The sequence below is a fragment of the Muntiacus reevesi genome, chromosome 3 (genome assembly GCF_963930625.1).
Source record: "Muntiacus reevesi chromosome 3, mMunRee1.1, whole genome shotgun sequence".
NCBI classification, from domain to species: domain Eukaryota; kingdom Metazoa; phylum Chordata; class Mammalia; order Artiodactyla; family Cervidae; genus Muntiacus; species Muntiacus reevesi.
In genome coordinates this window covers 231,984,746-231,999,600 of record NC_089251.1, presented here as the reverse complement: position 1 = coordinate 231,999,600, position 14,855 = coordinate 231,984,746, and the positions used below count along the sequence as shown (strand labels likewise).

The window sequence follows — 14,855 nt, the reverse complement described above, 5'->3', positions numbered from 1 at the left end:
CAGGGCAAATCACTTCCTTCCTTCCTCCTTCTGTCTATGGGGCTCAGAAAGGCAACAGGAAAGCACATCACCTGAAGAAGTTTTCATTAATGCACCTGTGATCTCTTTTGATTTACATTCTGTTTGGGAAAAAACAAAGATGGAGGAGCTGTCAATTTTCCTAAGTGCTGTATGTGTGTGCAGGAAGGCCTAGGATTTTTGTTTTCTGCTGTCCTTCCATTTTGCCTCCTTCTTACTACAAAGATCAAGTGCCTCTACTCCTGTGGATGTCCTTGAATCTGCTTTTGCTGGCAAATACACTGTCAACTTTGGAGAAGAAACTGAAGTTTTCAGGAGATACTGAACAATGCAGGATGTTCAGTGAAAATTCTCTGGGCTCTTTGAGGGCCTAAAAAATATCAGTTTCCTAGAATGAGGAAGTTCTGGCAGGCCATGAAATCTAGGTCCTCATTCATGTGCATCCTAATTATTTGGCCCAAGTGGGTAGAGTTACCTTATTTCTGTTTTATCTTGTATTCCTCCTTTCTCCCACATCTGGTTTATCAACAAGCCCTGTTTTCTTCTTTGTCAACATTAGTTTTATATTCTTGTCATTTTGCTTATCCCTCTGATCTTTTGGATCAATTTATAAAATTTCTTGAAAAAAATATCCTCTGTTAGATTGTGATAAGAATTGAATTGTCTTGAATAAATAAGATCAATGAACATTTTTATGATTTTTGCTTTGCTTACTTCAAACACAGGGTCTGTGTCTTTCCATTCAAGTCTTTTATGTACTTCAAAAACATTCTGTATTTTCTTCATCCATTTTATATTTACACTGATTATACATTACATATTATATAATGTACATTACATATACACTGATAGATTTATTCCTATATAATAAATAAATTTAAATTGTAGTTTTAATTAATAAATATAATTATTTCTAAATTTTTCTTGCTGTAATTAAAGTGATCTTTTAATTTTTCTAATGCTTATTGCTATTGATATTTATGTAAAGTTTTAGATCCAAGAGTCTTGCTGAACTCCCTTTATTCTAGCTATATGTTTGCAGATTCCCTTGGATTTTTTATGTAAACATATTAACTGCACATAATAAAAGTTTGCCCCTTTACTCCCAATTGTTCAACTAGTTTATTTTTTTCTTCTTTTATAATATTGGTTAGGACCTTCAGGATATTGTAAATAGTGAGTGTTAGTTTTCAAGTTAAAAGAAGTGTCTCTAACATTTTATCATTAAAGTTTTGTAAGGAATAAATAGCTCATCATATTATTTTTAGGTTTTTTAAAACTGTCAAAAGCTAATTTGCTTCTGCAGAAGAGGGTCTTAGTGAAAATCTTTTTTGAAAAAGTAAAACTGGCTGTTTCAGCCTTTTGTTAAAAAAAAAAAAGAAAGGAATGTAGAATATAAGCTAGTAACGTTACTTAAAACATAAGTGAAAAATAGGTTTATGTTTCATGGAATAAAGAACTCTCTTGCACGACACATATTTGCATGTTTATAAGCATTTTCTGTGCTTCGAACATTTTCTCTTAAAGTTTTAATATACATACTTTATTGTTTTTCTAACCTAGAACATTTTCAACACCTCCATCCTCTCCTAGAATATCACGAATCTTAACATCTTAAAACGTCCATTTAAGATTCCATCTTCTTTATTATTGCTTACTTTAGAAAATTCTATCAATTTTTAAAATAAAAAAGACAGGTTTTTATTCCTAACAGCTGGTAATGAGCAAGTATACCAACCTGTGAACTGATGGGCTTGCCCCGTTTCCTATATTCTGTTCTTTACTTTTGGGTTTACTTTCCTTCTTGTCATAGTGTTTCTTTTAGTGAGGGTGGGTGGGTCGTTATTGAAAAATATTTATTTCACTGCTGCTATTGAAAGAGTTTTATAGGTAATTGGATTATTCTAAGCTGATGTTTTGTCTCCTTAGCACTTTGATTGTATTGTTCTTTGATATTTTGTTTATGAGGGCTCTCCTAATTGTTTATTTTTGTAGGTAATTTGCATTTTCTATATTTACTTCTAAAAGTTTAAAGTATTTTTTTTTTATATTGAAGTCTTTAATTCACTTAAAGTTAATTTTTTATGTGGTATAAGATAGGATTCCAGTTTTATTTTATTTTTTCTCTTTGGAAACTCAGTTCTCCCAGTACCATTTATTTTATACAGTCTTTCCTTTTCCCCAGTGGATCTGAAATGAAACTTCTATTTTTATACTAGTTCCATATATGAATGAATCTTATAGGCTTCTCATTCTGATCCATTGATTAATTTGTTTCTCTCAGACTCAGCTATTCTACCTTTGTAATAAATATTGATGTCTGATTGGGCAAGATTTTTAGGTTATTCTTGGCCCTTTAATTGTGCACATTTTAGAATCAGATTGTCAAATTCTATAATTTTGGAGTTTTGATAAGTATCATGGTTTTATATAGATCAATTTGAGGAACCTGATATCTGTATGCTATTGAGCTTTCTTACTGACAAGACTATCTCACTAGAAAATTTTTAATTATTTTTTGTATTTCAATAAGGTCCTATATTTTTATGCAGATAGACCTTATGCATCTTTTATTAGATTTATCCCTTTGTAAAATGATTTTTCTTATATAGTTACTTTATTAAAAATATTGTTTTGAGGTTTATTCATAGATGTGTGAAATAAATTTTCCTATGCTGTTATTATACTCAAACACTTTGCCAGACTATATATAATTTTTAATTATCTATAGATTATTTTGAATTTCTCATGAAGATAGTAACTATCTATTAGGAATGATATTTGGCTCTTATTTTGCTATATTGGGGAAGGTCTACAATACAGTGATGAATAGAAACTAAACTAGTAGGCATCCTAACTTTGCTCTTGACCATAAAGGGAGTTCTTTTGACTCTTTATCTCCAGGGATATACTTTTCATGTTAAGAAGGTTCCCTTCTATACCAAGTTTGCTAGTTGTTTTTACAGTGCTTGTATATTATCTTGTAGCAGGTACTTTTTTTTCTGTAAGTGTTGAGATGGTCTTCTCATTTATTTTTAAAAATCTGTCAGTTTGGTGAATAACATTTAAAGATTTCTAATGTAAAAACACCCTTGCATTTCTATAATATATTCATAATTTACATAATTATAATAAGAATAACATAACTATGTAAATTGTGGTCATAATTTATACTTTTTATATACTTGTAGATTTGGCCTGCTGACATTTTCTTTAGAATTGTTGAAGCTAACTTCATTTTACAGATAGAACGGCCTGTAATTTTCTTCTCTCAAACTATCTTTTTTTTTAATCTGCTTTTTTAGTTTTGGTATCGAATTTACTAGGCTCTTAGCATGAGCTGAGGAATCTCTTCCCCTTTTTGTCCTCTGGCAGAATTCTTGTAACACTATCTGAATCACCTGGACTTGGGGCTCTTTTTGATGTGAATACTTCTAAACTCGGTTTTAGTTTCTTTATAAGACTGCTCAAGGTTTCTGCTTTTGTTTGTTTGTTTTTTGCTTGAGCCAGCTTTATTGAATGATGTTTTTGCTAGTAAAGTTTTGAAATTTTCAAATTTATTGCACGAAGTTGATAATAAACATTCTATTTTCATCTTTTTCTTTTCTAACAAGCTGTGCTTATGTCCCCATTTTCATTTGTACTACTTTTTATGTCTTTTTTTTTCTTGGTAATTCTCTCTAGAGGATTTCCCATTTGGGGCTCTTTTCAAAACCCAGTATTTCAATTTTGGTCAATTATTCATCTTTTTCTTGGTTGCTTTTAAGGTGTTCTTTTGTCTTTACTGATCTAGTTTCACCACAGTCTGATTAGGCTTGGATTCATTTCTAAATTTATCCTTCTGGGAACTTTCAGTGTCCTCAGTTTTTGTGACTTTCTTCGGTTTGGGGTAATCATCAGCTTGACCTCTGTGAATATACCTTCCTCATCATTCCCTGGATAATCTTCTGAAACTCCTGCTAGGCACATTTCAGAGTCTTTTGATTTACCTTCCATGCTTCTTAACCACCCTTTCAGATTTTGTATCACAATATGTTTTTATTTAATTTTTTAATTGGAGTACAATTGATTTACAATCAACTATGTTAGTTTCAGGTGTATAGCAGTGATTCACTCATACATATATATCTGTATGTATATACTGTATCTACGTTCTTTTTTCAATTCTTTTCATCGTTATGTTATTTTTTAATTCCTTCATATTATCTTTAGTAATGTTGTCTGTGTTCTGTATAGAATGTGTTATTTCTACTGTTTTAAAAATTAATTTTTTATTTTCAAATAATTCATTTTCATGCCTATCTTTTCTTGTCTTCCTTTGTTTCAAATGTCTTGTTCTTAGGAACATCACATTTCTCTCTCAGAGGATTGAAAATACTCTTTATTTTAGTCTTTGAACACTTTTCTATTTTTATTTTGTTTGCAGAGAATTCATGTACTGATTATCAGTTTTGTTGTCTTTCTTATCATGAAACTTCTGTGGCGTTCTGGAGTGTGGATTGCCTGCTTCCCTTGGCCTCTCGGTGCCACTCAGTGTGAACTGGGCAGTGGCCTCTGCTCTGCACCTCAAGACCTCCAGCACGGAGCCAGGCCTGGCAGCTTGGATGCCTTCCCCGGGGGCCAGTGTGCAGCTTGGGTCATAAGGCTGCATTCATGTGCTTCTGCCCCTGTGGGTACAAGCTTTCCATGAGCTATAGTCACCCTTAGCAGCTTTGTTCAGCCTCCTTTTCATGGTGGTAGAGCTTAACCAAGGTTCTTCTATCAAGCAGGAAACCTTTCTTTGTCTCTGCCTCACACAGGGTCTAATTTTCTCCTGACCTCTTTCTTTTTCTCCAGGTCTAGTAGAACTTTGGGTTCATTCCTCTTCATCATCTTTCGTTTCTATTGCCTTTCCAATCTTGTAATTGTGAGATTTCCAGCTCATCACTTGGGCTAGAAATGTCTGGGTCTGACCTATTAAGCAGAGTCAGATTAGCTTCCCCTTCACGCGATGACATTTAGTTTGTGCATCCTGCTACGTTAGCGTGCCTTGTCTCACAAAGACTCCTTGTGTGGCCACGACCTCTTCTTCAGAAACAATGGTCCCTTCTGAGCTAAATTTTCAGGGATTCCCTTTCTTGTGACCTATGATTCAAATGTTTGACATGAAAACAGCACATCTAGTGGGATAACTGAGGGAACTATTCTCTGATATTTACTGAGTCTGTGGCCCTTGGGAAACATTTTGCTACATTGAACCTTTATTTTTTAATTGGAACTTTTAGGACAGTTATCCATGAAAGCACTATGAAAGTAGTAAGTGTTAGTTGCTCAGTCATGTTTACCCTTTGTGACCCCACAGACCGTAGCCCATCAGGCTCCTCTGGCCATGGAATTCTCCAGGCAAGAATACTGGAGTGGGTAGCCATTCCATTCTCCAGGGGATCTTCCCGACCCAGGGTTCAAACCCAGGGTCTCCTGCATTGCATGCAGGCAGACTGTTTTCTGTCTGAGCCACCAGGGAAACCCAGGTGGCATATAAGTAGTAAAGTGCCATGGAAATGTTTATCTATAAGTTTCATGGAGAATGAAAACTTTGGAGACATATTCAACCAAATATCCAGTCTGTGACAGCTGAGTGTTTTTTTCAGGAAGCCACCCTTTCATATATTCATTTAGCCAACATTTAAGGAGCAGCTTCAGTATGACAGGCACTGAACCAGGCACAGTGAGTTGAGCTGATGTGGCCTAGTAGGGTTAGATCCTGCCTACGCTTCAATTTTCTTCTAATAACGAGAGGTTAGATTTGTCCAAATACACCACTGTGATGTTAACAGTAGACCGAAACAGACTCTGAAGAAAATAGGGAAGCTTCAATACGGACTAAAAGCTCTTAGTCACTTTGACACAGCTGCTCTTTACACTGGTATTTTCTTGGTTTAAGTGACGACATACTGAGATGACTGGGACAAATCAACAGATTTGATACTTAAAAACCTTTATTTTCACAGAAACTATTTGGCAAGCCCTGACTTTGTATTTATAGGTAGTAAGTACAGAAATACATCTTCCTCTTCTGCCTATAATTAGTTTTGAGTATTGGTCTTATGCTCCCCAATTGGACTCTATCCTCTTGTAAGACATAAACCTCTTTAAGAAGGAGAAAAGGACTTAGTGTATATGCCAGATCCCTGCTGGTTCTGTACTTCCTGGTTTCCTGACTCTGACCTTCACATGACCTCAGGTTTACAAGAGCTATAATTCAGGCAGCCCAGCAGTCTTAGAGCCAGGTAGACTATGTTTTAGGATCGAAAGAACAAGGAATTAACTGAGCGAGGTATTTTATGTCTTTGACTTGTTGATCACATATTATATTGACAGGCATTAGAGTGCCGCTATATGTTACTGTATCAAGGCTGAGAAAATCCGGCCCAGTGATTGTTCATTCCCTGAACCAGCCAGAGTCCCCCTTAAACATTTAATGACACTCTTGTAATATTTTCTTTTCCTTTAGTCTTCCCCTTCCAAATGTACTTTTTCCCCACTCTCCCGTTTTAGCCTTCGTCTACCCCTTCCAGGCTGATTTGTACAAAGGACCACTTGTTTCTAACCAGACTGCCTTTCCTTCCTGATAAGGGTTCACAGGCAAATCTGAGTGGTGGGGGACCTAAACCTGGGGGCTTGCGGTGGGGACCTGAAGTGGCAAAGGAAGGGGTAGAGTAAAAAGCAGAGAGAAGGGAGAAGGAGCCTTTTTGCCTTGTTGGGTGCCTTCTGCTTCGTTGACTTTCGATTCCCATCCACAGCCTGGCTGTGGGCTAGGCCAGGCCTCATGTGCAGTTGTGACCATTACAACAGCCACTTCATCCCTCCCTGGGCCACTGTTCTCATGCACAGGGCAGCCAAGGAAGGAAGCAGCTAAGAAGTCAAGAACTGTTAAGAAATGTTCTAAGTTTAGCCCTCCAAGGATATCTTTTAGAGCTGGTCAGCTTCCCTTTTGTGTATAGAAAATAAATAGATTTCCAGCAGAAAAGACAGTGTTAATGACCCAGGCTTATAGAATGATGGTGGTATTTCTTTTAATCGAAATACAATTGATTTACAATATTGTGTTAGTTTCGGATGTACAGCAAAGTGATCCAGTTATACATATTTTTTTTTCAGATTTCTTTCTGTTACATGTTACTATAAGATACTGAATGTAGTTCTCTGTGGTGTACGATAAATTCTTGTTGTTTATCTATTTTATGTATAGTGGTATGTATGTATTAATCCTATACTCCTAATTTATCCCTCCCCTGCCCTGTTTCCCCTTTGATAAGCATGTTTGTTTTCTATGTCTGTGAATCTGTTTCTGTTTTATAAATAAGTTTATTGGTATCACTTTTTTAGATTCCACTTATAAGTGATATCATATAGTATTTGTCTTTCTCTTTCTGACTTGCTTTTTTCTTAGTGTGATAATCTCCAGGCCCATCCATGTTGCTGCAAATGGCATTATTTCATTCTTTTTCATGGCTGAGTAATATTTCATTGTATATATGTACCACATCTTCTGTGTCCATTCAAAATGATCATGACATTTTTTTGAACATTTACTAAGCTGTATCCACCCTTCCACCCATTTTCATCTACTAATGCTTATAACCCTCATGAAAATCCCAGGGTTTAGGTTCTGTTGTCCTCATGTTATAGATGAGAGAAGCCTAGAGTTTAAAGTCTTGCTGAATCAGCTAGTAAGTGGACACAAACCCAAGCAATCTGTTTTTCCAATAATTTAAAAAAACCCATAAATATCATTGTTTCTATTTGTCGTATCTGTCGTCTCTATTGAAACAATGTCATTGTTTCAATTTGTTGGTGCTTCTAGACTATTTCTTGAGAAATTGGTGTTTCCAATATTCTCCTATTACACAGAAAAAAAAAATCTTTCAAATGAATGAGAGGGATTGTTAGTGTTAGAAAGAAATGAAAAAAATGAATTGACAAATCTGAACATCTGAAAGTACATTGCTGTCTTCTCTGGGGTTTCCTAATAATTAGTACTTTTTTTCTTCTTTCTCAGCAAACCTTGAAGAAGAAATGGGTGGAGTTCAGATCTCTGCAGTTACAGGAACAACGCCTGCTTCATGGTAAATGTGATTTCCGGTTCAGAAACCACACTTACATTTCATTCTTTCAGTACTTCTGTGTCTAACTTGTTTTAAGATTGGCATCATTACAAGGAAAAAATTGTCTAGCATGGGTCAAAAATAGTTTGTATTCCTTTGGCTTGGCTTTTGGAGTGACCAGTGTGTTTGGAGGAGAGGTAAGTCCAATGACGTCCCCTCTTCCATACATATAACACATGCACATGAAAACATGGACATGCATGTATGCATGCACACACTCGCAAGAAGCACCTGGGGATTTTAGAAGAGCAATATGAATGATTGCCTCATTTTCCTATTTGGCAGATGAATTAAATTCCTGAGAATACCTATGGCTCAGGGGCTGTGTAGTTCTGAGAAACTCTTGAAGCTGGAATGGTAGCATGCTCCTTAGGTGGAGCTTGTATTATTTGTTCAAATTGTGTAAGTTACAATAATGCAGAGGTATTCTCCTTCATGGCCCTCAAACCCAAGAAATGTTAAGGATCTTTAAAACAGTAAATACATGCTTCTTGCCATTGTATGCATTCTGAGAAGAAGGGTTGAGTTTAAAATTTGTTGACTTGGTACTTGCTCTGTGACTGGTATAACCTGAGGAATGAACTTATGTGTACAAATAATGCACTGAAACCACTAGCGATGTGGGTGTGAAATATAGGTTATATCTTGGTTGGATAAGACTGACCTAAAGTCTCTATTTGTAACCTTACAATATCTGTTGGTTAAAGTGATCATCTGTTTATAGAAAAAAAGATACATTAAATTCTTAATTTGGCACTAATATATGACAGAAGTTTGTGTTCAAGTTCTTTCTTTTCAGGAAATGAAACACATATGAGTTACTTCTCTATTTGTGTTTATAAAGTAATAGTCTTAAAAATGTATAACAGGGTTTTTCTGAGGGATATAAAATTTGCTAACAAGTCAGAGGCACAAATATATGACCGCTTCCTGGATTTCTGTAGACTTCATGGTGTTTGGGATATCTTTGCCTTCACTTGCAGAGGAGCATCCTGAAGGGGAGATGGGGTTTGATCTGATAAGTGTAGGCAGTTCTGTGGTTCTATGGTCATGGCCTTGTATAGGCAAGGTCCTCATTTCAGGATCAAGGAGATTGGCTCCTCATAAGGCCATTGTCTATATTTTTTTGAGAGATTAAAAGAGTTCTTTAGTTTACTTTTTATAGATCTAGAATAAACATCCAGGGCATGAGATTCTACAAGCCAAATGCTCTCCAATCAAAAGACATTCATCAACTTGTTGCCAGATGAAATAAAGTAGGTTTTGTTAACAAAAAAGAATGCATTTTAACTGGTCACCACAGGGCTGACCCTACTCAACCTTGCAGATCAAATGGAAAAATAAACAAACAGTCTCTTTTAATATTGTCAACCAAGGGCAAAGGAGAGCAGCAGTAGAGACAATCAGCATGAGGTTAAAAAAAACACATTTCTGAGTGTGTAATGTTCTATTACTTTTCCGGAAGCAAAGTCACCTTCAAATGATTTTTTTTTCTGGCTAGTATTACATATAATCTCCTTCCTTTGAGCAGCATACCAAACAACTCAGATAGTACAGAAGCAAGTGGGATATGAACAGGCTGTTGGTATGAGATTAAAATTTGAGTTTGGAGAGCCCAGATGTAGGTTATAAAAAGTGGATGAAGAAATTCAGCCAAGCAGATAACATTCAATTTTTTCAAATGATTATTTATTTTAGGACAGGGATGTTTTCTGGATACACTACCATTTCAAAGAATTTAAGTATTTAAGTATTCTAAGAATAAACTGGGAATATCGAGGCTCTAAGATATCCTTTCTGTTCTAAACATCTTTGAATTCTCTAATAATCAGTCCGTAAGGTGCAGGTTTTATAACTGTGCTTTCCATACACTTCAAGTGATGTTATAATAATAAAAAATGCAGTAAAAAAAAAAAATCAGAGAAACTAAAATAGAGAAAATCCATAAGAGGGCATTTCTCCAAGTATATTCTTTGGAACCCATTTCTATGATGATTTTAATAAAAAGTGGCAGGATCACTTCAATGTAAGAAATGATTCTTTTGGAAATTCTCTAAAGTTGCACTGGAATGCTGTTAGATGAGTTGAATTGTTTTCATGTGAAGAATTTTATTTCAATTTATTTAATCTAGACTATTTTTGTGACAATGGAATCCTTTACATGAAACTAATCCATCAACAAGTGTTTCCCAGGTGTCACAGTGCTAAATTATCCGCCTACCAATGCAGGAGATGCAAGAGATGGAGGTTTGGTCCCTGGGTCAGGAAGATTCTCTGGAGTAGGAAATGGCAACCTAATCCAGTATTCTTGCCTGGAAAACTCCATGGACAGAAGAGCCTGGCAGCCTACAGTCACAGGGTCACAAAGAGTCAAACACAACCGAGTAACTGAGCACACACAGTCTATGGACAAATAGCTTGAAAACTCATACTCTTAAGCTTATCAAATGATCTCATAGACAGTCACTTATTTGTGCAAGCTTGGTGAAAAGAATTATTTACCCTTACTCTTTCTTCTGCCTTTCAAAAAGAAATTTTGATGTATTTACTTGTAAGAAGTGATGTTTAGATCTATTTCACAGTAGACTTTCTTTTCTGCATTCTAGGTGATGCAACTAACTGCCCAAGTTTGGATAATATGGACATAGATGAATCCACATTGCTTGGACTCCTGCCTGGCCCAGCCCTCCTGGACCGGAATCGATTATCCAGTGCAAGCAGTTGTAAGAGCTGGCTGAGCTCCATGACGATAGACAGTGAGGATGGGTACCAGACCTGCGCGTCTGAAGACTCCAGTCGGGAAGCCTTCAGCCGCCAGACAAGCACAGATGATGAGTGCTTTGTCCCCAGGGAAGGAGATGATTTTCTGAAGAGGTCTTCTTCGAGGAGGAACCGGAGCATTAGCTCTGCCAGCAGTGGGTCCATGTCTCCTTTGTGCGAAGGCAACTTCTCAGGCATGTATGGGACCCTGCCCAGGAAAAGCAGAAGGGGAAGTGTCCGGAAACAGCTCTTGAAATTCATCCCAGGCCTTCACCGCGCTGTGGAAGAGGAAGAGAGTCGCTTTTAATGGGCTGTCGTGCCCTTTCATATTAGCTTATTTTGTAAATATCTTCAGATTCCTTTAGATCAACTCCACCCAACTTAGTGGGAAAGTGCAGATGGATTGCAAAACTGACATTGCATTTCATAGCGGTAGTGAACTTTATTTAAACTTTTGTACCATTATGTATGCTTCTGCAAATATTTTTTAACCAGAACGGTTCAAGTTCTAAGCAGGCAGTAGGAAAATTAAATAATAATAAATTACAAAATATAGCAAATTAACTCAAGTGCCTGCTTATTTTAATGCTGCCTGTGAAAGCAAGGGTAATATTTATTTTCTAGATTAGTCATGTGAAAAGTTGAGAAATTTTAGAATCAAGTGTAAATAAGAAAGTGATAGAATGTAATTATTTGGAATACCTTCTGTAGATTAATTGGTAGGTTACAAAACTTCATATTTGCTTAAGCTCAGAAGAGTATGGAGAGGCTTATTCATAGGTGATTTTGAATGTTTCTGTTCAAATTTATGAAAGATTAGAAGCAAAGATGATCATCAACCCTTTTTTACATCCACAGTGACAATGAAGCAAGAAGTAGATTTAATAGGATGATTTAAGCTTATAAAATTCATTGAAAGATGTTTTCTAAGATGGGTGCTAAAGAAGACTATAGTAAGGTCTTTTTTATTGGTGGCCTAAACAAAATGAATTAGGATGTCTTTCTTACCTGGTTCAACTTTTGCTCTTCCTAAACATTGATGACAAGTCTGGAACTCTCAAGATCCTACAGCCTTGTGATTTTTTTGAACAAATATCTAAAATTTGAAAAATTAGAGTTAGGAAAAAGATTTTCCTCCTGTGGAATTTTTTTCACATTACTCCTCACTTTATATTATATATTCTTAATAGTTATTGCCTCAGCACTCTCTTGTCTATTAGTTATGTTGGTATCACTTTACTCCTCACCTTTCAATCACATTTTTATTCAATGCCCATTAAAGTTCATGATATCTCTGTTCTGGTGATACAGCTGCTCATTACCTATATTCTAGGATAGATAATCTGGACAATGCAATAAACAGTCCGTACTGATTGTGAATGCTGTGTGTGCATGTGTATGTGTGTATGTGTGAGAGATAGATGACTGAGTGCAGCTGATACAATTAAACTGAGTAAAGAGTGACTCATTTTGAGAAAAAAAGAGATGAGGGCAAGGAAGCTTGTAGGGTAAGAAATAAATGATAAAATAAAATAGGAAAATATTTCTAATGGGACATGCTGCTGCTGCTGCTGCTGCTGCGTCTCTTCAATCATGTCCGACTCTGTGTGACCCCATAGACGGCAGCCCACCAGGCTCTCCCATCCCTGGGATTCTGCAGGCAAGAACACTGGAGTGGGCTGCCATTTCCTTCTCCAATGCATGCAAGTGAAAAGTGAAAGCGAAGTCGTTCAGTTGTGTCTGACTGTTAGCGACCCCATGGACTGCAGCCCACCAGGCTCCTCCGCCCATGGGATTTTCCAGGCAAGAGTACTGGAGTGGGTTGCCCTTGCCTTCTCCGCTAATGGGTCATACTTTCTATTAATTCTTTAAATTCAGGAGTGTCCAGTGGGCTCTGCGTAAGAATCATTCATGTGAAAATTAGAGCTTTCACAGGAACAACGGCAGTCTTGTCTGCCATTTACTGAATGCATAATAGGTGAAGGATGTTGTCCATGTGATCCCAGAAATAAGCCTGTAGAGAGACGTTAGGCATATAGAGAAGGAAGCAGGTATTCAGAGAAGCTCCCATGTCACTGGGAGGGCTAATAATGGAAGCTGGTTTTTCCCAGCTCTAGCTTACCTGCTGAGTCTCTCTGGATGTTGCTCACCTCTTTGCTGGTTCTGTGTAGTTATCACCACAGGACTACCATTTGCCCCAACCCCAATGTCTAAAATGTACAATTGTAGATATTGCATGAATAAGGGTATTGTAAATAGGAGAAAAAACTCTATTTGGTACATAGGAAGGCAAACATATATAAGGTGACTCTTCTCAGGTCTACAAGCAAGTTTTCAGACATAAGCACATAACTTATAATAGCTACACGGTTAGCAATACATTTATTTTCACCAGGGGCTTGCAAATCAATTGTGATTTGACAGATATTGCTTATTTCTCACCACAGACTAGAATTGTCATGTTAAAGATCTGCTTACATGAATGTAGCATTTTCTGTTAATCCTCTTTCACCAAGTCCAGGGGCAAAAATACCACATTTATTTTAGGAAAGATGATTTTAAAGTATTCTACGTGAACAATGTTTTAAGAACTACCACAGTTCATCTGGAAAAGCAGACAAGATGTCATTTGCTTTTCTGTGGTTTGAAGTGTTAAATATTGTATGATACCGTCTTACAGTAAGCATCAAACCCAAAATGGTAGAGGGAAGAAGAACAGCGTGTTGCGCCGTCATCTGCGATAAGAAGCGTGAGAGTCAAGTTAGATATGTTGGGGAAAAAAGTTAAGCATTTTTAACCAAAGTACAGGAAGGAAGGGCATCTCATGTTTTGTGTGTTCACAGGTTGTAAGAAACCTCTTGTTGAGTGGAAATGTGGGTAAATTTCTCATAGCATAGTTTTTTCAGCCTGAATCTGACCTCAGTGGGGCTTTAGAAGATGTCATTTCTCTAATTTTCTGGTGCACAATGATCATGGTGACTTACTTTGATATAATTTACTGGGAAAAGAAAAGTGAAGAGTTTTTTTTTTTTAACCCCAAAGTTGTCAAATATGTAATATTGGTGAATTTATTAACTAACAATTTGTTATGAAAATGCATTTTTCTAATATGGCTTTGATTGATAAATCAAATTTGAATCAAACCTATTAGGAATCACTCTTGTCATGTGACTATAGGAACACCACCATGTCAGACAGGTTGGAACTATATTTTTTGAAATGACTTTTATTTATCATTTCTACTTTTTAATGCTTTTCCATCTTAGTGCATGATACAAACAATATTAAAAATCCTAGTCTGAACTGAAGATCAAACTTGGAAACAGCTTGTGTATACTAATCATAAAGTATAAATATCTGTGGATGTATACAGTCTAAGCATAGTAAATAATACATAACAACTATACTATACTTTGGATTACAAAATTATTGGTGCTTTATATCCAATTCCTTATAGAACTATGGGCAATAAAATAAAATTTTGATACCTTTATGAAATAAAGAATGCTACTCTTCACTTACAGAAATTTGTGCTGTCTCTCTCTGTCTTTACTTACTTTAAATGAAATGAAATTTAAAAAAATCTAGAGTGACCTACTAACACCTACCTCTTTGAGGTTCTTAAAATATATTACCTATTTAATTGAGGCTTTGCACTTGTATTAGCTTTCTGTTGCTGTTTGACAAATTGCTGCAAATGGAGGTTTAAAACATATTTATTATCTCAAAGGTTTGTGGGTCGGGAGTATGGGCAATGTTTAGCTGGGTCTCCTTGAAACGAAGCAGGACCCTGTGGTCCTTGACCCCCAACTCCACAACATCCACTGCCTGCTTTTGTCTGTGGAAAACTTCAGTCAAAGAATAAGTTTAATCAGAGAAATGAAAATGTAGAAACAAAGGAAAACAGTCAAAGGAGATTAAATAATAACA

General features: G+C 36.2%; 1 protein-coding gene across 6 annotated transcripts in view; it reads left to right on the top strand.

Annotated features, from left to right (window-relative positions):
- The window catches only part of CYTIP (cytohesin 1 interacting protein), a 78,018-nt gene extending 63,589 nt beyond the window's left edge, over positions 1–14,429 (top strand). For all 6 annotated transcript variants that reach the window (XM_065927862.1, XM_065927860.1, XM_065927864.1 and 3 more), the window contains 2 exons: positions 8,060–8,126; positions 10,772–14,429. In XM_065927862.1, coding sequence (XP_065783934.1) covers positions 8,060–8,126; positions 10,772–11,232 — 528 coding nt within the window. In that variant the 3' untranslated portion in view covers positions 11,233–14,429. The remainder of the gene's footprint in view (positions 1–8,059; positions 8,127–10,771) is intronic.
- The last annotated feature ends 426 nt before the right edge of the window (positions 14,430–14,855 follow it).